Consider the following 23,093-nt stretch of genomic DNA (forward strand, 5'->3'; position numbering starts at 1 on the left):
CTTCAGATGCTCCTCACAGTTGACCCAAAATAGGCAGACTGCTTTCCCAAGGTTAAGAAGCATCAGAAAACTTTTTGTACGGTTCAAAAGACAGTACTGACGTGTTGGGGTGTCAAATTGGGATCATCTCAAATAGGGAACAGCCCCTCCTTCAGTTGTCCCCAGGAAAATTCACTGGAGTTTTGTGAAAACTGGTGTTCGGTAGAAGGAAAGGACGGCCCCTGCTGCAGTGGTTCCCAAACCCAAACCCGTAAATGACCGGCTGAAGTTCACAGCCTGCAGCCAGGGCACGTTTTGGGATGCTTCCTGGAGGGCAGGCCAGGTAGGGAACATGACACAGGCCAAAAGGGATCAGCATCACCCACAGAAAGCACACACTTCCAGGGAAGGAGGAAGGCGAGTCTACGCGTTAGACGTGATCTGCAATGGTTTCACACGGCTTTTGTTGCGTGCTGCAGCAGCAGTCTAGTGGTCCACTGCACACATGGAAAAAACACATTCTTTTAGATCATTTTTCCAGTGATGGGAATAAGCTCGTATTTCAATTAGTATTTACCAAAACAAGAGCCAGACAAACTCAGTACTGTGTGAAAGTCTGTTTATTCCAAAGCTAAATTTCTCACATAAAACAACGTCTCTGAACAGCAGCATCGGTCCTTACACAGATCTACAACAGCCTTCTGGGCTCCAGGGCTTGGGATCTTGAACCCTCTCAACAGAGCAGTAGGGCATCTCTTTTCAGAGTTGTCAGAAAGTGGAGGAAATGACAGAAAGCAGATACGTTGCCACTGGCACAATTTAAGGAATTGTGCTTGCTCACAAGGAGAGAAAAGGTGTCAAGGCACTTTGCAGGGAGCTTAATGTCTGCACAAAGATCTTGCAGCACACCCTGCTCTCTGCAGGCTGCTTGCCAAGGAGCAGCTGCCACTGTCAGGAGAGAACTGCATTATTCCTGCAGACAGAAAACAGGACTGTTGGATTTAATAATCTGCTGAACTGCTTCCAAGGACTGAAGTGGCTGAGAGGTCATGTTAGTGATGTGCTCCTTTGCAGCCCGGAGCCCTCGCACCAGCTCCAGCTGACACCCTAGAGGGGGTTACTTTTTTCCTCCTGCCTCAGCCTCTTGGAGAGATGTTCGCTGATGGCCATAAGGGGGTTGGCTCTGTACCTGGGATCGGTGATGACCTCATGAAACTGAGCCACTTCCTTCTCTCTGAGGAAAGAAAACCAACACACAAATTCTAAGTGCCTCATGCAGAAGGAACTCAGGAGATAAGAACAGAACTCATAAAGCTGTGGGTTCTCTACAGACAGAAATGATCCTGGGCGTAAACCTCAGAAAGAAACAGTGCAAGAAATAAACCTAATTTACCCAAGGGCAAAGCTCAAATTGCTGCCAGCTTCATGGGAGCCAGATTTGATCTCATGCCATGGAGACAGAAACAATCATGTTTGTGTTCAGCATCACTTGGAAATGTTTTTTTTTAGAGTGTTTCCCTAGTAAATCAAGAACAAGAGACTGTGGGTATCTGGTAAATCACTAAGAAGGAAAACTACTTCAGATTGCACTAGCACAAAAGCAGATTCCGCTTTGGAGAGCTCATCTACTGACTCTTTATTGCTCAGTGTAGAGGCTTGGTAATCCTACGTGCAACACTAGCTAGACACCATGGGAGGAGCACGACAGAATTACCTCTGCATGCTTGGACACAGATGGTTGCTGTGGAAATGGTCTTGTCTTAAAAAGCAAGCAAGCAAGCACAGAGGAACAAGAACAGATCAGGAGTGTAAAAAAACCCAGTGAGTTTTCACAGAAGTCACATCCACTGCAGCCTCCCCATCTCCCTCAGACTGCCAGACTCTCCACAGCCCAGGCAGACACACATCTCCACATTCTCAGTAGTTACTCTGGATCAGCAGAGAGCACTTCAGCTTGCAGCACGCAGCTAGTTGCCCCCCCCCAGCACAGCCCCTTCCTTCAACACCAGCCCTGCCCCTGCCAGAGTAACATAGGGAGAAGCCAAGCCTGAAGCTCGGGTTGTGGCAGTTGGGGCACTAAGGTGAGGCTTAGGGAACCTCCAGTCCCAACTAACATTCTGGAAAATAAACCTCAAGACCCTTCTCCAAACTCCTTCCCTCCCAAGAAACACAGGCTTCCCAAACCAGCATGGTAGGATACATGTCGCTACTCAGTGCATCTCTGCCCAGTTTTGTGCAGAGGAGAGGAGGGGGGCACACGGGATCATCGGCTTGCTGATACCCAGGACTGTGGAGGAGCTGCCTGTTTGGACTTAGATCTGTATACAAGTCCCTCCTCAAGCAGTGTTCCTCACCCATGAGTTCCATCACAATGAGACACCCGTGGCACCCAAGGCCGTGACCTGTGGGCTTCTGCAATGAGCCAAGGAGGGACTCATCCAGAAAAGCAGAACTGAGCAAAAAAGGCATTCCAGCATTGACACTGGCCAGTTTCAGACAGGGAAAGGTATTCAGAGTGTGCTGGAGAGCAGTGCTGGGATCTGCAGACTGACTGTTCTCAGCCTCAGTTTGAAGTTAAACGGCTCAGAACTGAGAGAAATCCTGGAAATGGGGATCACAGAAAGGAAACACTGCCAGATCACAGTGCCTAGCCCCAGAAGAGCTGTGCTGAGGGCAAATGCAGTTCTTGATGCCTGGCGGCAGTATAAAATATCCAATACAGAGAGAATAAGGAGTTGCCAAACCGAGTCGAGGAATTACTCAAAAGCATTTAGTGCTTCATTTTACAAGAAAAGGCTTGGCAGATGCCAATGGACAGCTGTCCTCGTAAGGGACGTATGGCATGTAAGTTAGCATCCCAGAGGTGTTTTAACAGAGCAGCTGTAGCTCCTGATACTGCGCAGGGTTCCTGCAACCGCAGGAGGTTTTCCTGAATGGTATCAGCTAGAGCTACGTGGGCCTGGTGTCATAAGAAACTCAGCCACAGCTTGATGTTGCAGCTCCAACTCAGCAAGCCGAGACAAGGGACGCACCACCTGGTTGATAACCAATCTGGATAACCAGTGCTGCAGAGGGACACAGTACAGACATACCCACTTGGTACACCCAGAAATGACCACTGCGGCCAGGAGGAACAAGATGACAGTTGGTGTGGCTTTGTCCTGAAACCCCACAGACCATATGCAGGAGGCCCAATCCATCACTTTCTTTACAATGAGACAGAGAAAGTGAACTCTTAAAGGAGCCAGTGCTGTTCGTGTGCTCTCTTCGCCCAGATTTTACAAGAGACAGAAGCAGAAGCAGACTGAATCCATTTAGAACTGACCGAGTCTCATAGCGACTAAGACACAAGGACACCCACAAACATCCTGCGCTGTGTAAAGGGGCAAATCAAAGCTGCCACCTCTTCTAGGCGTGCAAGACTGAAACACCAGAACCGGTTGCCTGGGAGAGGTTGTGTGGTCTCCATTCCTGGAGATATTCAAAAGCTGTGTGGACATGGTCCTGGGCAACCAGTTCTAGGTGACCCTGCCTGAGCAGAGGGCTTGGACCAGCTGGCCTCCAGAAGTCCTTCCCGGTCTCAACCATTCTGTGATGCTCAGCAGGGACTGGACACTGATAGCTGGGTACTTACAAGAGTCGGCGTTTCTGAGCTTGTTTCATCAGACAGAAGTCTGTTGGTTCTGCCTTTGCTTTTACATGGCTGTGGAGAGAAGAAACAAAACAAGTGACCGAGCTTATAGAGGACCGTTAATTTAGCAATGGCTGTGAAGATGGAAAGAGTCCAGGGATTCTGTATCTGCTTTCCGAGAAAGTATAGGTAATTGTCCTGCGCGGAAATTGTCCTGAAAGGTAATTATTTCCATAGCCAGACAGAATTCTTCTGCCACATTCTGACAACAGCTTAGGAGTCAGGTCTGAATGGGTAGGAGGCAAATGCACTAAAGAAAAATCAGATCACTTAGTTCTAGAACTGGTCATTAGCTGTCCATGCCCAGATCACTTTCAGCTTATCACTAACCTCCAGGTCAAACCGATACTGTTGCTCAGAGAAAAGATCCCCCTGAACTTCCCCTCACCACCGGGCATTGACACCTCTGCACATCTCATGTTCCTTGCTAACGCTGCGGCGCTCCAGCATCGGCAGACAGCAGCTACAGAGTGCCAACAAGTTACTCAGCAAGATGAGGGAACTGCCAGCCCTGCTTCAGATCCTGCAGCGGGACCCCTGGGGCAGAAGGTGTCACTTATATTTTACGATAAAGAATGGCAATATGCCTTTTTCCCTGTGGACACATGTCTTTGCCAAAGGCTTGCCAGTTTAAGGCAGCTGCAAACAGATTAGCTAAAGGGAAAGCACAACAACAGAGCTTCAGCTTTTGCCACCAAACACAGTTTTTGAGAACCCATGAAGCTGCAAGAAGATGACTCATGGGAATGCAGGACGGTGCACCACATGCAGCTGAGGCACAGTGGCAAGCATAGATCTTCACTCTGCACCCATTTCTTATTCCTGAGCAAAGTCCTGGGCGACCAGAGATGTAATCCCATCGTGCACAGGATGCTGGAAGAATGTGGTGCCTGATGCCAAGCAGCAGCAGAGATTTACCACAAAGCCAAGCACTGAGCCCAAGCAAGGGACGTGGAGGAAGGGCAGTGGCTGCTTTTGGGACTTGAAGTGCACAAGGGGAGAACTGGACTTTAAGGAAAGGAGAAAAAACTTCTGTTCTTCAGGATCACACAGATACAGAAGTAAACAGGAGAAGCAAGTGGGGAAGAGGGTTTGCCTCTGCAGAGCAGCTCTCCTCCGATTCACCCTGGGGCTGAGCCCCAGCACACAGCCCAAGGGGGGAAGAGGGTCTGCCTCCCACCCCTCTGCTGGAGCAGGGCTCAAGGAGGAATCTTTCCTTACTGGTGGGTGCTGGGGGCCAGGGCTTCCCCCACCTAATCTGACCCTTCAGCTTTCTCAAGGTTAGGAAACATGACAGTCCCTCACTTTCTCTTCAAGACAGCAGGATCTGGTCTCTTGTTGGCAGTGTTAGAGTGATCTCCTCTTCCTATTTCCCTCTCTGACTTGCTACCCTCCATCCTTTTATTCCCATTTTTTCCCATTCTTCCTTTCCTTCTCCTCCCTTGCCCCATATTCCTTCACCCCACTCACTTTCATCATCCCTCTCTGCTCGATCAGCTCCTGCTCCTCTTCCTCATCTCTCCCTCTGCCCATCCTGGCCCATTTTGTTCTTCCTCAGGGGGGATCTCGGTGGACCCAAGCTGCTGAGGGCTGCTCTCACCACTGCCCTGATCACATCTGATTTACCCTCTGCCCAGCACAGTGTGCCCCAGCATCAAAGCTCCCTGCCAACCCGGACAAACCCAAACAGCGTGGATGTATGTCAAGGAGCCTTTGCAGCACAGAGCCTGGCAGAGCAATGCCTGCACGCTGGTCCTGTACCCCTCGAGGTCACCCCGGCACTGCTGGCATTACACAACAGGCCGGAGAGCTCACGAGGAATGGCCATCAGAAAGAGCAAACAAACAGCTACAGGGGTTCGAGCAGCTCTCGTCACACTGCTGCGTCCACTGGTACTGCAGGACACAGAAAGAGCAGGAAGCATCTCTGCTCTCTTCGTGTCCGTTAACTGCTTGGCACAGGAACAATTTCTTGTCCCAGTTTTCCTGGACCGCTCACAGAAGCACAGAGAAATCCCTTCTCAAGTTGGATGGCAACCCCTAGTCACCAGAGCAGGGGCTTGCCAAGCGTGCCCACCAAGTCACCATGGCAGTCCCTTCAAAGATGAGTGGCTCTGCAGAGGGTGACGGTGTTTAAAGGAAAGCCTTCCTCCAGTACTTGCTGGGCCCTATGAGAGCAGGTGCCCCAGGGGCTGCGCCTCTCAGGGCAGCTTCCTCTGCAGCACACACCGCAAGGGCACGGCGCTGCTCAGGCTGTGCAAGCCCCCTTTTGCTTCCAGCCACACCGCTATTTTACAGGCCTTGGTGCTTCTGAAGGCTTTTCAGTTCCACTCAACAGCTCTGCCCCACTGGTCTGGCAGGTTCAAGAGGCTGCTGCCTGGATTTCCCCCACCAACTCACCAGCACGCTACCTGCTCACTTGGACCATGTTAGTAGCCCTGTTTCATTACACTTCATTGCCTTCATTCATTATAAAACAGAATAAAAACCTCACTGTAATGCTCTCTTACCCAGCAGGAGATCAAATTCCTGGAGAATCTAATCTTTTATTAATAATGCTGACAAATCACTAGAGTATTACCCTTCATTTATGTAATGATTCAAATCCTATAAAAGCCTCCTCTGATTATTTCGAACACTTACGCACATACATCCTCATGAAGTCCAGGAAGCCACAAGCCAGCGCTCTCCATGACAGTACCAAGAGGGACTGCTTTTTGGTTGGCATGTCACAGGCAATCTGGGTGACATCAGTTGATGCCAAGCTCCCACCTCCGCTCTGCCAACTGCAGATGGTACCAGCCAATCCTGAAATTCTCAGCCAGGGCTGGGCTTCTCTACCCTGCTGTGCCACAGACCTACTGGGCTTTCTAGACACCAGAGCCTTGCAGTCGAAGTAAAAACAGAGCCAGAGGATAAGCTCAGGCTTCCAGAAGGAGGGAAGGGCTGCCACGCTCCCCCAGGAGGTCTGGGTTTGGAGACAGAGGGAGCTGACAGTGCTTCTCTGAGGATGTCAGGCTAGAGATTCATGCAAGACCACCGAACACTTCCACGTGTGCCACACACTCTCTGCAGAAGAGAAGAGTGATTGCAGCAGCTGGAAGGACCATTTTGGCCCGTGTTCTGCCTTGAAGCAGCCGGCAGCAGAGAGGGATAAGACCCAGACAAGCATATATAGCCACATCCTCTCCAGTATCTGCAGCTCAGAGACCTCATGCCAGCTGCAGTTTATAGACATGCAGTAACCCTCCAAGGAGCTCTCCCCATTGGATCTGTCAGGTCTCACCTAGACCCACAGGCTTCCCTCAGCGATGACATCCTGCGGCGAGGAGCTGTGAAGAGCAGTGAGCCTCCTGCTTGCACTGAACTGCCTACTCGCTAGCTATGTTTGATGTCCTTTATTTCTCATACTGGAAAAGAAGATGAACTGCTTCCTAACCACGTCACACTTGATTTTATAGCCTATTACATTCCCACACCTCTTTGCCTCTACCTCCTGTCCAGGCTGAGGACTCCCCAGCTCACTTAGTCACTTCTTGTGCAGAAGCTGTGCCAGATCCTCCACTGTCACCCTTGTCAGCCGTCTCTGAGCCTATTCCAGCTCTACTCTATCATTTCAGCTGGTCGAGAATTGCAGGCTGCAGCGACACCGTCTATTTGTACTAGATTATGCAACCACCTGGGAAAGCAATTCCCAAAGGAAGGACCCTACCTGTCCTCCCTCCACTACATGTACTTTCTGCAAGCCGCTCTCCTGGATAGTAGGAGCTCAGCCACCAAGGGGGCTGGGGGAAAATGATGAGGGGAATGACTCCTGAACACAACCCGGAGTCGGATGCCGCATGTGGTTGCAGCACATCATCACAGAAAGTGGGCAAAGCCATCTATTCAGGCTCAGGCTAAGCCCTGGCCCAGAACTCCATCCAACCAACCCTCGGTGCTCTGCAAGACTTGAAACTCTGCGTGTACTTTTGCTGTTCATTCCCACTGAAAGAGAGGGTAGGCTGACTGAATGGCTGCATAAAGAAAAAAAAAGGAAAAAAAATGCTATTCTAAGAATTAGAAGCCAAGTTAAGGAAGGAAATATTTTCCCATGCCTAGATACAAGGTTCATAGCTGCTGTTTGTCTGAGGAATGGTTTTCCGGAAGCACAGGGAACTGCCAACTCAGCCATGCTCTGTAGATGGGTGTCCCACCTGGGTCAGAGTTTATTTCTGGGGCATCCAGCAAGTCACAAGAGGGTTTATGGTATCTCCAGCCTTGATCTGCAACCAAAAAAGAGGGTGTTTTGCCAGACAGCCACCTTCTTGGCCGTTCTCTAATCCAAATGCTTTCTTAGTATGGCCAAAACAAGCTTCTAGTTCCAACCTTTACTGAACAACTGGAGAGGAGGGACAAGTGTTTGTGCAGCACACAGAGCATTTTCATTCTGCACTGGGGGATGCAAAAGCAGCTGCAACGCTGACCGGATAGTCAGGCAGAGCACTGCGTTAAAAAGGAGAAAACATAAGGGCAACCAGAACCCACCCTACGGCTGGCTGGGATGGTTGACACATGGGTGTCAGAGGATCAGAAATAGCCCTTCTATTTCAGGGAACGGAAACACCATCTTTCTGCTCTTGTCCAAAGTCACGTTCCAAGCCAACAGGGTGAACAAAGAGTTTGGCCAGAGCATAAAGCTCTGCTCAAAGGGCTTGAACTGCCTCAGGAGAAAGCCTGGAGGTCTGGAAGAACAGAATGGCAGGCTGCAACATAGCTCATGTGGGAAGGCAGTCAAAAATCCTAGCAGGCAGCACTGTGCTCCGGACCCTGGCTCTCCAGACCCACTTCTCTCTGCCACATCAGAGCTGTGCGAATTTGGACAAGCCACCATCCCAGTCTTTGCCACTTGCAATACAAGAATTTGTCCCCTTTGAATGCTGCAGATATAACCTGCTAGAAGAGAATGAATTTCTTTCATTGAGTCAAACATCATCTGCTGATAGTTATGTTGAGGACTATTTTCATCATAGAAATCACACCTCAAGTGCAGACTCTCAGGTGAGCTCCGCAGCGTTACACTCTGGACACTTGTGTGTCACTCCTGCAACTCCCAGGTCATCTGGTTGCTCCCAGCCTGTCTCATGCCAAGCCTCATCTGAGCAATACAGCTCCCCTCTTAGCTGTGGATTCAGAAGACACATTTAAGCTTTTTTCTCGTGGTGAGCGAAGCATGGAAAGGGGTGCAATGGAGTTCAGAATGAGGTCCTGTTCTCCTGACCATTGTTACTGAGCTTGCATTGCCTGTAACTACAAGTTGAGCTGCAAGGCACTTCATCGTGCAGGAAGAAGGGAAAGACGCAGCCCATCCCTAAATGTCACGTACCTCTTGGGTGGCTTCCTGCCCCTGCCACCTGTGGTCAGGTCGGAGAGCTCAGGTAGGGCTTCCATCAATGGCTGCATGTCTCCCACCACAGGTGTTGCTTTCCGCTTTGCCTCGGCTTTTTGTTTCTGCTTGGCTAGCTTCACGCTTTCTATTTCTGAATCAGAAACAAGACGTTACTGGGGGAAGGGGAAGCGTTTGTAAGAGATAACCCCTGAGCTAAGAAATTCATAGGCTGCTTCACCATCTACAGGAACAACAGGCCAGAAGTGATTTAAACCAGGAAATGACTGAAAATAATGTATCTAATGCATCTGGGTAGTTCCCTCCCTTGCTGTGTTTGCTTATAACTATATACATCTCTACTGACATTTGCAATGAGAAGTGAAATCCCCAGACTGATTTTCTTTGAATTGTTTCCAGCCCTTGCACTGTTCATTGCTCAGAGCAACATGGCACAGGAGTCCTGGGGTGGAAAAAACCACACTGACCTTGCATGGAATTAGGAGAGAGAAACAAGAGGGGAAGGGACAAACCAGGCAGCTCCACATGTGGCATTAAACAGTCACAGCCCTGTCTCTGCTTTGCTGTTGGGACAAAACAATGGACTAGCACAGGCAGAAAAGATGGGACTTCATTTCAGTTGTTTACTGAGTTTGGAGGAAGCCAAGGTCTCACCTTCATGACTCATGGTGGAGCTCAAGCAGTCAGACGCTGGATAAACTGGGTTGTTAGAAAAGCACTGCACCAAGTGGCAGACACAGAGGCAGCTGGCTTTTCCTGGAGACCACGTTTACCAGTGTCCCTGCAGCAGCTCTGAGCAAGGCTGTGGGCACATGAGGCTCTACAAAGGTTAGGGCAGTCTCCCTTCCCAGCCATGGGAGGTGGGCATTGAAAGCTGCAGGCTTCTGCCGCAGTCCTTGAGGCTCCCTGGTGTAGAAATAGGTCCCACAGCTGCCCAAGCCTTACAGAGCCAGCAGCCTCCAGGGCGAGCCCCAGCAGAACACGTTCTCCTCCAGGATAGCCCACAGAAGCCCAGCACTGCTGTAAGCCTCCAGCCGAGCTCCAAGATGCCCCAACCTGTTCCAGAAGTGCCTTGGTGATGCCACCAGAGATGGCTACAGCTCAGCGGGATCCATGAGCTCCTTCTCCTTCTGTTAGGTGATCGCCAGGCCTGGAAACCCACTGTGTTGCCTTGACACCCATGAGGGGTACCAGTGCTGCAGGGTACGTGGTGAAGGACTCCACCTCCTCCACGTGCACCCAGCGAAGGCCACGGCGGAAGAGCAGGTTCTGCTTATTGCCTCGGACAATGGGCGTAGCACAAGGATGAGCCTCAGCGCTGAGCTAGGAACTCCTTGTCTGGACAGGACTCTTGTCTGGAGACAGTGCAGTGCAGTGCTGCAGTGGGGCCAAGCTGGCGACACAGGGAGGCCAACAGCTTCCAACGCAGCACAACCACAGAGCAGGACTAAATTGGTGCAAGTATTTTTGGTGGGAACACGAAAGCAGCCATTCCCACTCTACGGACCGCAGGCAAGATGCCACCAGCAATCCTGCGTCTAATCCCGCTGCCCACATTCAAGAAAGCAGAACTCAAATTCACTGGCTAGCCGCTGGCTCCTTTAATATCTTTGTCTTGTTCGCTCCCCAACTCAGCTGAGTCGAAGAGCAACAGTTTTTCATGAACTGCAATCATGCTGTACATGGATGTTTGTGACAAATCTGGATTGTAAACGCTTCTCCTCACAGCAATCCCTGCCAAGAACACAGCTTTCTGTTCTGCATCACTTCTTTTTTTGGTCTGGCTTTATGAAGCCGACTACTTTCAGTGCTTTCATAAACAGTATGTGCTCAAAATTTTCAGACACCTGATTCTGCGCAAACATCCCAAATTCTTTTCCTGTGAAGTCTTGTTTGTCTGAGGAGCCATGCAGTATATGTATTTTCAAATGTGCATACTTCTAATGTCTGAAGCATTACATAATTTTTTTCCCTCTCTAGTCTCTCCTGAGATGATTTATTGGAATGGAAGAAATCTCCAAGTTTTGCGTTTGCACTGCTGGGCTGAACTTTAGTTCCCAGGGTCTTGGCATCCAGTGTCACAAAAGCAGCCCTGGGACAAGAAGAAACAACAAACTCTTGGAAAGGTTTAGAAAAACAGAGATGTAATGATAACAACTTCATCACTCCAAGTTGGGTTCTCTTCTGAGGGGCAAAACCCATGAAGAATTAGCAGAGTTATCTGCATCAGATAAAAATCAATGTGTTTCAGTTGACTGCAGCTCTTTAAGGTCACAATGTTAGAATGCCAAGTTTCATTTAAAAATCTCCATCTCTGGAAATACCAGTTCATCTCGCTCCATCAGCTAGTAATAATAATAAAATCAGTTTGTTTATTGATGTTTATATAGGCTCTTTCCAGCTAATCCATTTTTCCCAGTAACAAGCTGCACACCTGGTACTAACACTTGCTGACTTTTCTTACAGAAATCCCTGGGTACTTGCTACCCTTAGCAAGGCATTTGCTAGGAACTGCTGGTGTTTGCCAACTGGCCACAAGTTTAGCGGGGGAGTCCAGAGAGCCAGCAATTTAGGTACTTCTGTATCTGTAAAGCACTTCTAATACCTAGTATCTTCTAAGACAGATAATCTGGCCTGAAGTTTTCTGTCTTGGTGTTCTCCTCAAAGCAAAGCCTCTGCATTTCATTTGTATTCCCTCAGCTTAGTAATTTCAGAGCCAAGAGAGGAGGAAAGAGGCCACGGCAGGGCCAAAATAACATATGTGATCTTGAGAAAGACTGGTGCTACAAAGGCATATATGCAGGAGGGCAGGATTAAGGGTGTGTAGGGGTCCTGCTCCTGGGCTTTTCCAAAGCAGCTGACCTTGCCTATGGGAGCAGTGCTGTTACCTAACTGCGGGACTGTGCCCTCTGTTTCTTGCAGAAGACACGAGTCCCATGTATCCCTTTTACTGTGGATTCCGTCATAAAATGCTGCTGAGGACATGCCTGCCTCCATGGCACCTGGTACCAGTCCTGGTATCAGGGGAGGGAAAGCTCAGCTGTGCTCCAGCTGTGCTCCAGCAGTCCCCTCCCCTGTTCCTACAATAGTATCAGACAAGGACAGACATTTAGGAGCACTGAAATTGCAGCAGGAGGCCAGATGTTAGGACTAGCACAACCATCTATGCTTCGTGCCCAGCAGGGACACCAAGGGTTGCAGATGTCAAAGGCACTTGGAAGTTGTTGGTTGGTGATAGGGAGGAGGTTTCCTTCGTGCTCACAGCGTTAAATTATCAGCTTTTTATGTAAGAGAAGAGAGACACCTGCGCTGCAACTGGTGAAATCACAGGTTGATGGACCTGAGCTCAGAGCTCAGGAGCAGAGTGTTGCAGAACATATGGTGTGGCAGAAAGCCACATCCCTCAGCCCCAAACACAGTCTGTCAGCAACTCTGTTGGGCAAGAAGGTGTTAAGGGAAAAGCCTGTCCCAAGAACAGCTCCAGGTGGCAAGAGGAATCCCTCTGCTACAGCGGGTAGCACAGCATCGTCTCTCACTGTGCTGAGATACTTGATGCAAAAATCCAGACACTTTCCACAGGAAACAGAAGCATTTCTGCCATGGGCTGGTTTTGTTTAGCTCAGATTTCACAACCTCAAGAAAGGCCAGCCTGTCTGGTAAGAGGGTTCACTGACCTGGGGCGTGTGGGAAAGAGCAGTAACGCAACCAGCAGCATCCAGAGAGCTTCCTCACTGAAGGGCAGGAAGGCCCACTGCAGGCTTTCACCACAGAGGCTTGGGATTAGCTGGTGGCTCGGTGGGGCTCAGCTCCAGGCTGTCCTACCATCCCCACAGCTCCTCAGAGAGGAGGAGCTCCGCTATACAGCCAGTCATATCTGTACCAGAGCTTTAAAAGATAAAGAAACATGCTAAGCCTATATGGGCAGTGTCCTATCTGGGTAAATAAAGGTTTTATGTAGTCACTTACATACACGTGGAGGAGGATCAAAAGTAGGTTTGGGGCAATGACTCAATCTCGGTGCTGAACACTGCGAAACAATACCTGGGACTTTTACCCCATGTGCTGAGGAGTAGACGTGAAGGTTTCTGAGAAGCATTCAGCCTCCCCCGGCACTGCCAACGCTGCCACCCACACCCCGTGTACAGAGAGATCCAGCGGAGCCACGCTCTGTGATGCCCACGGAACTGCCGTTTCAGAGAAGTACTTACTCTGTAGCCACCTTTCTTTCCTCAGCTTCATTTTTTCTTTTTTGGAAAGAACCGTTTTTTCTTCTAAACCTAGAGGAGAAGAGAGACATGAGGTGGAACCTGCACACAGATTCAGTGCTGGACACCTTCCCAAGGATAGCAGAATCTGTAATATTTTGTTCAACCCTTGATGCTTTTGAACTTGCTGATAGGTTGGGCAGGCTGCAAGCACGTTGGGGGCTACACTGCACCTCAACTTTTAGCCAAACAAATCAAACCTGGCACACTGTTGGTTAAGAAATAAGAAACGGGCAAGTTTCAGATTTTAGATCAGATCATCAGCACCATAGGCCCTGTTTTCTCAGTCCAGGTAGCTCTTTGAGAAAAGCTTTTTGAGAGACCCTTGCCTCGTGTCTTGCATGAACCTGGCCTGGGAGCTGGGATTTGCTTCTGAAGACTAGCTGCAAATGATGGGAGGACCTACAGGTTCCAGAACCAGGAGCAAAACCCGAGTTTTAATCTGAAAATATGCAGGCCAATAAAGCTAAGAAGAAAGAAAACACGGGCTGCACACATGTGCAAGGGTAGGAAGGGGAATGGCAACCTGACACGGCTATTGGCATCCACCTGCCCAACAGCCTCATCGCCTGCCCAGACAGCACGTGGCAGGCAGGGAAGGACTGAAAAGGGTCTGAAACACCCAGACCCATGGCAGCCCTAAGGAGCAGCCAATTACTAACAGCTTGTAAAAAAGGCTATATACCCAATTCAGTATTTGGAAACCTGCTGTTGATCACTGATATCCAATACCAAGTAAAGTAACGTCACAAATATTTTTACTGCGGATCCACTGCAGACACTGTAAAATTTTATCTTCTCTCTGGTGTTTAAAGCAAAATTGACTTTAGCCATCTTTTCTCCTTAAGTGTGCTGGGAATCCTGCTACAGGAATGCCAATGGAGGAACAAGCTCCCCAAAGACCACTCCTCTCACCTTAGGTTATTCTTAAGTCTGGAAAAGAAAAAAATGCCCTTTTTCTCCCCAAAAGAAACAGGAGAAAGGAATGCAATGCAATTCTGAAAACAACTCACTGTGGACAACTTCTCTGAAGCTGTGAATCTTTCAGGATGACTTAAACAAAAGCAGGGTCATAATTTAGTAATTTCAATGCCTTAAGATGAGAACAAGCCTGCTGGGGCTGGTGGGGAGGGCTTCCATAAAGTCAACAACCACCACCATGTTCTGAGTTTCTAGAGGACACAGAGAACAAAGCTGTAGCTTTCACTGCCTCGTGTCCCGGAAAAATATGTTACTGTAGTCAATACACCTAGGAAGCGAGAGGTAAAACCACGCCTAGAAGCCATCCCTTATTTACAAAGCTCAGGGGTGTCTTGGAGAGTTTGTATGTGACTGATGCTGCTATCCATTTTTCCATCTCCTGCATAAAGCACCGATGCCCAGGCACCCTGCTAGGCGGAGGCTGGCAGGACAACCCTGCTGGGACACGGGGCCAAGCAATAGCAGAGACAAACATCTAATAATATTAAGGGCAAATTTCCTTAATCCATTTGCTGTGGTATCAAAGCAGACGCTAAAACAACTAATTGCATGTTCCAGTAGCCAACTCCCAGCTATCCTCATCCCCAGTCACCCCACATTTCTGCAGTTTCAGGCAAAAAAAAGGATGAGTCACAAGAGGCCAAAACCGAAATCACGCCCCGATGATCTCTGAAGGGCTGCCTGCACGAGACACCTCTGCCCTGCCTTTCTGGCCGCCCCAGCCTGCTTGGATTTCAGCATCAGCAGTGCCAGGGAGATTTGCCCCCTTGTCTAAAAACCCGCTCATTGCTTCACTGGGAAAACAGCGCCCGGCAGGATTTGTTAATGAAAATTAAAAAAAAAAAAAAAATTTCAGCCAGCTGGCCAATTCTAGTAATAGCATCAATTCAGACTTTCCCCCCACCCAAACAGCAGTGGAATATTTAAGGAAACACAAAAGCTGCTTTCTTGGCAGCAGCCCAACCTCGCTGCAGGCTGGGGCTGGCGGCCGGCACTCAAGCCGGCCGCTGCAGCTCCCCGGAGGGGTGCAGGGAGAGGAGCCGGGTCCCTCCTTCACCCATCGCCAGCAGCGGCCGGTTGCTGCCCTTTTTCACAGCCTGCTCCCAGGACACCTCCATTTTACGTATCCCACCCCGCCCCTCAGGAGGTTGTTTTGCTGCTGGAAGGTGCCAAGTTGTGTTTGGCAACTTCCAGTGGCGATGCCGAGTGCCAAAGCCGCTGGAAATCCACTGGAGAACAGCAGAGGCAGAATTTAGCTAGTTAATTAATGACACAGACTGTCCCCAAGGTAGTCTTTTATTTTTATTTAGCTTGCAAGCACCTCCAAGATCAAAGGCAGGCCACAGCTCCAGTTTAATTATTTTTCTGTGAAATCAGAAGGGTTTTGGTCCCGCCCTCCGGCCCATTCCACATGTAATTTAACAACTCTCGCCTTTGAAACCTTGTGCATGGAAGAAAGGTGAGCAAAACCCACTTACATTAGCTCAGGGCAATTTACAGACTGTAAACTTAACAATTATTCCTTTTAGCGAGGATGCGTGTTTTCTTCCCTCTGATCTGCGCAGCACAAAACATCTCAAATATAAACAGATTTAAAAAAAAAAAAACGGTAGCTTTTTGCCTCCTACATCAAGCGTTTGATACTACTGCTGGCAGTTCTCAGGATCCTGCTTTCAAGGCAAACAAGCAGATATTTTTTCAGGATGGCTTCCTTCATTTCGAAAGGGTTGAGTTTTTTGGGTAAAGGACTCCTTAAACTAAAGAAGATATCAATATATATATGTATATATATGTCTGCTTTTCATAAAGGACTCCTTAGACTAAAAATACATATATCCTACCTTAAAAGTCCCCACTTTATCCTTTCTCAGAAAGAAGCTGGAGTGGGTTAAAGCCATAACACTACAGGCTTCCCTGAGATCCCACTATTTAAATTTGACTCCACAACCGAGAGGGTGAAAACACAGGCTTCACAGTTCCAGGAAACCACATTACTTCAAGGACTTGGCCATGAGCAGAAATATCAAATAAACCTGTGCCTGTGCGGTGCCACACGAACAAAGGGGGGGCCTTCAGCACCGGGCATCTGCTCCCCACCATGCCAGGCTGCAGTGAAGCATCAAGTCCCTGCTTTGGTATGAACTATTAAAAAATAGCATGTAGTATTAAGCATTATTCCCAGAACTCTGATGATACATAACAGTAAAGCTGTTGCTGCTCGAAACATAATATTTTGGCAAAACAGGGTACTGTATAAATTGAAGTTAAATAACAACAGATGTGTTAATTTTAGCCTCGGTTGTATAACAGCAGCAAAAATGAGTATATGCCTACAGCTGTAGGATGAATTCACTAAAGAAATTCAGAGTACATCCAAAAGCAGAAGATTGGGTGTGTTTTGGGGTGGGTTTTTTTGTGGTTTGTTTCTTTTTTTAAATTACACAGTGTCACTTGTAAAGTGTCTGATACCCTTTTCCACTGAAAGGGCGTGGGAAATGGCAACGGCAGCCTCGTGGGGCAAACACGACAAGGGTGCAGTGGTGTGACCTAACAGATGCCAGTCCAGAACCACTGAAGGCACTCTTTCTCCTTCAGGAAGAAAGTTGAGGGACAACAGAGGCCAGGCAGAAAGTCAGCCAAGATGTCCTCCAGCAGAGCCGGTGCTCCACAGGAGCCAGCCCGGTGGCTCGCTGCCCTCACCCCACCCAACAGCTCATCTCCCAACCACACGACCTCCAGCTCTGCTCCTCCTCCCAGTAAAGCACCAACACGCAGTCTCTGGGGAGCCTGGGTCACTAGTGGGACCGAGGCTTGGCGGTGGCAAGGACAGAAGCAGGGAGTTGATATCCAAGGTCTTTGCCCCCTTGCTCTTAGAGGAGCCCCCGGAGACAGCTTGGGAGCCTGCACAAGGTGCACAGAGACCATGGCGGGGGGGAGTGTTCGGGTTTTACCCAGCCCATACCTGCCACCCTGAGCAGGCTCGGGAACCGGTGTTGGAAGAGATGACAGCCCCTGCTGGGACAGGGCAGGTTCCACCACGGATACAGCAATTGCTTTTCATGTTCCAAAACAAGCTACATTATTTTTGTTCACCCTTAATCGTTACACCAGGCCGCAAGCTTTCTTCCTGCCCCTGATGAGGAATGCATCCTATTTAAAGTGGGATTTGCATTCTCAACCCTCCCAGATCCCCTGGTTATTTAAAGCAGAGCCTACTTCCAAGCCCAGCTTCCCATCGGAGACCCGGAGGAGCAGTGCGACTCATGTCCTCGCACCAAGGTCATGCCTCTGTCCAGCCTGGTAAACATCCCCGGGCTCTGAGGAGCTACAGCAAGGGCACGACACCTCCCCCCGCAGAAGAGCCAAGCCTCATCTCTAGTTAGCCGCATAAGCACACAAGTGACATGCTGTCTGAAGCAGGAGCAGTTCCCCTCAGGAGGTGACCGAGAAGTCATAATCTGCACAGTAGTATACGAAAGGCAACTCCAGACACAATGTCTGTCCTCCTAAGTGATGTCTTAAGTGCTGCAGGCACGCTCATCCCCTGCCACAGGTAAAAGTACCTCCTCCTCCTCCTCTGCCTGAGGCCTTTTTCACACTTCAGAAATCTTTGCTCTTCCCACATGCACCCTCTCAGCAGCCCTCCCCAGCACAGAGGTTAACAGTCTCAGATAGGCACATGGAGGATGCTCAAGGTGGCCCAATGGGTCACTGTCCTTAAAGTCACTCTGCAGCTGGAAGGTGATTTTCATAACCAAGGCACAGAATCACAGAATCACAGAATCATCTAGGTTGGAAGGAACCTTGAAGATCATCTAGTCCAACCGTTAACCTAGCACTGACAGATCCCAACTACACCATATCCCTAAGTGCTATGTCAACCCACCTCTTGAACACCTCCAGGGATGGGGACTCCACCACCTCCCTGGGCAGCCCATTCCAACACCCAACAACCCCTTCTGGAAAGAAATACTTCCTAATATCTAGTCTAGACCTTCCCTGGCGCAACTTGAGGCCATTCCCTCTTGTCTTATCACTTATTACTTCGTTAAAGAGGCTCATCCCCAGCTTTCTGCAACCTCCTTTCAGGTAGTTGTAGAGGGCGATGAGGTCTCTCCTCAGCCTCCTCTTCTCCAGACTAAACAACCCCAGTTCCCTCAGCTGCTCCTTGTACGACATGTGCTCCAGACCTTGCACCAGAAAGGCAGAAAGAGGTAATCTGTCTTGGGGAACCTAGATTTCTGAACCAACCATGCCATGAGGTCTGCAAAATGCCTTGTGTGAGCCAGGTGCTTGGCATTGCCAGTTCATGGCCCAGAGAGATCCCAGAAACCACCACTGGCCTCCCACAGGAGAAGCTATAGCTGCCACAAGGAGCTCACCTCATCTGCCAGGTCGCAGGCTCCTCCCTGGAGCTCTTTGCTCTTGGAAAAGTCAGCTTATTTCAGGAGTTATCCTCCCCATAAAACACATACAGAGTACCAACATGGTGGGGCCACCCCACCATGACTTCTGTAGCATGCAGCCTTCTTAGGGGGGGAACATCCACAGAAGTAGCACTGGGGGACAGCAGGACAATCATGTGGCCTCTGCTTTATTTTGTTCATGAATTTCCATTAGTGCCTCTCCTGTATTACCTCCATCCTTCTGCGATCACCCTGGAGAGCAGCAAATTAGGTCAGACCCATCATTAGTCCAGGACACTGAAATGGTTTTTTTCATATACATTTTGCTGGTTTTGGAAAGTTTCTCATAAAAAATTGAAAGAAATCGTGTATTTACTATCAGCATGTCCTGCTGAGTCACTGGGTAGGCGGTGAGACTGAAGAGGGAGAATGAAACACAGGATACCAGACAGACAGTGCCACTGTCTGCTACCAGACAGGCCATGCTGCTTCTCCTCTTCCTTACCAGGAAAGCATTATGAGATGCAGCGAGGACCCACAGGAGACAAAGCAGCTGTAGAAGTGTTTGCTGGCACCCACAGGAAGAGGAGGACTTGCTTACAGCAGGCAAAGTGAACCAAGTATTGAACTCAGAAAGCCTGGCTTTAAGCAAAGCCAAGGAGATCAACGGTAACCATTTGACATCTACTAGAGCTCTTGAAACTCTGCATGCAGAAAGTACCCCCTTTTTAAATAGTTTTATTTTTTTAAACTCATTTGTCCTTATTACATTGCAGAAACAGTTTTGCCTGAATAACATAGGTGCTACCACTCACCATCCTTTATTCCTGCTGCCTGCACATTTGGCTGTCTGTTCTCTGGGAGTCTTGGATGACTACAGTGAGCAACAGCCAAACCAACCTCCGTGCTCAGCAGACTTGGAGGTACCCTCTTGCTGTTCTTCCACTGAGCACGGAAGCAGTGAATGAAACAGCTCCTCACCTCTTTCTCAAATGCTTCCCTGGTCAGAGAAAAACACCATTTGGCAAAAGGTGCCACTGCTGAGGATGCTACTGCACCAGTGCAGGAGCTCCACATCATTTGCTAGAAGAAGCATCCCCAGTTGTGTATGCTCACCCACCAGACAGGTCAGCTTGCTGCCTGGATTCAACACGTCTTTGTGAGAAAAGATGCTGGATTACTTTCTACTTACTTCCCTTCATGTCTCTTTCTCCACCCAGGAAAAAACAGTTCTCGGTACTCTCTGAGCTGTAATACTTCAAAAACCACAATGTACATGCAACAAGTGTGTGTACGTTTCTTCCAACAAAAAAGCAAGATGACCTCCAAAAGTATCCAGAAGTTCACAGCACAAGTAGGATTTTCTTATTTGTCAAGGAATGGCATGTCCAAAACAGTTACTTTTTCTTTGCTTCCTCTGGCATGTATTTGCTTTCTGTTCAGCCCCATAAACAGTTTAAATACCTGTGATCACAGTGAATTTTAGGCCCAGCAGCTCCCAGCAAGTGCTGCTGCAGCTTCTGCCTTACAAAAGGTCACCCAATCCAAAGAAACAAGAGGCTCGGGCATCGGTGCACACTGGAGACATTCCCAACAGCTCAGTTCATGAGACATCTTTCAGGTTTCATGATGAGCCATCTTGTCCTGCCTGCATACCCTTCTCTGATCGCAGCAAATTACATAGGAAACAGCCACGGAAGATGAGAATTTGCCGTGTGTGTGTGTGAGGCGGAATGAATGGCAAAGCCGTCTTACAATCCAGCTGATCCAAGGAGTTGTAGGTCTGCAGCAGAGCCTTGTTTTTTCCACACCCAGCCAAGAAACCTGACCATCTCCAACCTCCTGCTGTGCTACTGCTAGCAGAGAAACCCCACCCGCCGGCTTCTGAGGGCAACTTCACAGCCCCAGCCACCTCAGAGCAGAGGCTTTCTTTGCTTTCATCGTCCATGTAGAAGCCCAAGAGTCAAGTCTCCAAGAAGTGCAAGATGGTGGAGCTGAGGCCAAATGCTGCTTCAGGCAGCACCAGGGGAGCCCACACCCATAATGCCACCATATATTTCCCTCCCTTGCCGAAGGGAAACAAGTCTGATCTGCTCAAGATATTCCTTAAGAAACGAGAACAAGCACATCTCTGCCAGCTCTCAGGTTAGAAAGCTGGTGTGCTTGTACGTTGGCACTGAGCATTACCATACAGTAAAGCAGCTTCCTCTGTTGTAATTCAGATACAGGGGATGATGGTACTATGCAAAGCCCTCAAGACCTGACTCTCAGGGGGAAGGCTCCCCTGGAAGCACGGACAGCCCTCACTTCTCAAAGACATCAGCCTTCCCAAAGTTGTGGCACCCAGCCCTAGTAAAAGTTTTGCAAACAAGCAGCACACAACCCGCCTTGGGAGTACACCCACTATATCTGCTTCCCCACTCCTGCTGGGAACGAGACCTGGTCTGACAGGATCTGCAGTGTCTCTGTTCTACTGCCAATTCCTTCCCTTGCCCGTGGAAGCCTAGCAAGCCGCTCTTCCTCCTCCTCCTTTCATCCAACACTCACGCTATTTCTGGGAAGTAGCACATAAGCTTGGGGTATGAAGCACTCCACAGCAGCCCATACATTTGCAGCCCAGATCAGCTGTGGTATAAGCTAGGACTGAAAGCAGACTCATCACTATCCTCTTCTCATCTTTGCCACAGACGGTTCTGACCTATCTCTTACTCAAGTTTTGAACCATTTGACATTTCTTCCAATACAACAGAAAAATAAAATTCTGCTCCCTTCAGCAAGAAGGCTGGCACTTGCTCTCTGCAGAGATAGGTTTCCAAAAAAATCCCTAGAGACCTGAGAGTTCAGGTCCTCAGGTGTCACTAGCAGCCAGTCTCAAATGCCATGCTTAGAGTCAAACAAACCCAAAATTAAATAGCCACATCACTTTCCAAATTGTGTGTTGGGGGCGCTTTCCTTATGCAAGCATGACTGACACATGTATCACACCTCTGACATGAAAAGACTACAGAGACAAGGAGGTCAGCTATAGGAAGAAGTAGTGGAGAACACCCTGAGCATTATATCACATGTAAAAGTGTAAAAGGGCAACAGCAAAGATACAAGGGGCTGTGTTCCTATTTATAAGCACTGACAGCAAGGGCAGACTGCACACTGCTGCAAGGTACTTGGAATCCCTCCACTGAGCTGGATGTGGAATCGTAATGCTGTTAGTTAAAAGATTCCTGAGCAATTAGCGAGAAAGGTCAAAACCAAACCAAGTGGGTTAGAGTCGACCACGTCCTGAAGGGCTGTGGAGGGTGTGCGCACCCACCGATGGACCTTCCCACCAGCTCAGTGCTGTAGCTCCCCTCCATCGCTATCTTCCTCTTCTCCACCTATCTCCTCTCTCCTGTGTCATATGCTTCCAGATGTGAACAAAGAGCAGCTGACCCGCTGGAGAGCAGCTCTGCAGAAAAGGCCCTGGGGGTCCTGGTGGCCACCAAGTTGAACATGAGCCAGCAATGTGCCCTTGCGGCAAAGACAGCAAATGGTGTCCTGGGGTGCTTTAGGAGGAGTGTTGTCAGCTGGCCAAGGGAGGTGATCCTTCTCTGCTGCTCAGCGCTGGGGAGGCCACAGCTGGGGCGATGGGTCTGCTTCTGGGCTCCCCAGTGCAAGAAAAATATGGACTTACTGGAATGAATCCAGCTAAACACCACTAAGATGATTAAGGGACTAGAGCATCTTTCACTTGAGGAGAGGCTGAGAGAGCTGGAAAAGCAGTGGCTCAGGGGAAATCTTATCAATGTGCATAAATACCTGATGGGAAGGAAGGAGAAGAGGGAGCCAGACTATTCGCAGAGGTGCCCAGTGACAAGAAAAGAGGCAATAGGCACGCATTGAAACACTTGGTTTGGGGATAATTTTAATGTTTTTTAACTGTGAGGGTAGTCAAACACTGGAACAGGTTGCCCAAAGAAGTTATAGAGCCTCCAGGTCTGCATCCATGGAGATATTCAAAACCTGACTAGACACAGTCCTGGACAACCCGCTGTATCTGACCCTGCTTGAGCAGGCTCCTCCCAACCTTAACAATTTTGTGATTATGTGCAACGTCCAAAAAAAAAATTCAGATAGTTTTCATTGATGCACCTACTTTGAACGCCCCTATAGGGGGGCTATCCTTTAGGAAAGATACTTGCTGTAAAAACAAAACACTTGCGTGGCGTGGTGTGGGAAAGCGCTGCAGAAGATTTTTCATCCCTACCCTTGCCTGCTGCTGCTTTCAGCAAAGATCAGTGCCACCAGCAGAGCACACGAGCTCAGCGCAGATCAGCCCTTGACTCCAGCCTCAGCACACGCTGAGCATGCAGGGTAGCAGGGTTTTGCTTTCCAGTTTGTTTTCTGTAA

The 23,093-nt window shown here is 49.1% G+C and overlaps 1 protein-coding gene across 2 annotated transcripts in view; it reads right to left on the minus strand.

The window, feature by feature from the left end:
- Positions 1-581: 581 nt before the first annotated feature.
- The window catches only part of SLX9 (SLX9 ribosome biogenesis factor), a 59,856-nt gene continuing 37,344 nt past the window's right edge, over positions 582-23,093 (minus strand). For both annotated transcript variants that reach the window (XM_074829932.1, XM_074829933.1), the window contains exons 3-6: positions 13,264-13,332; positions 9,035-9,188; positions 3,614-3,682; positions 582-1,213 (exon numbers count right to left, since the gene is read on the minus strand). In XM_074829932.1, coding sequence (XP_074686033.1) covers positions 1,087-1,213; positions 3,614-3,682; positions 9,035-9,188; positions 13,264-13,332 — 419 coding nt within the window. In that variant the 3' untranslated portion in view covers positions 582-1,086. The remainder of the gene's footprint in view (positions 1,214-3,613; positions 3,683-9,034; positions 9,189-13,263; positions 13,333-23,093) is intronic.

Source organism: Strix aluco, chromosome 6 (assembly GCF_031877795.1).
Source record: "Strix aluco isolate bStrAlu1 chromosome 6, bStrAlu1.hap1, whole genome shotgun sequence".
Taxonomy (NCBI): Eukaryota; Metazoa; Chordata; class Aves; order Strigiformes; family Strigidae; genus Strix; species Strix aluco.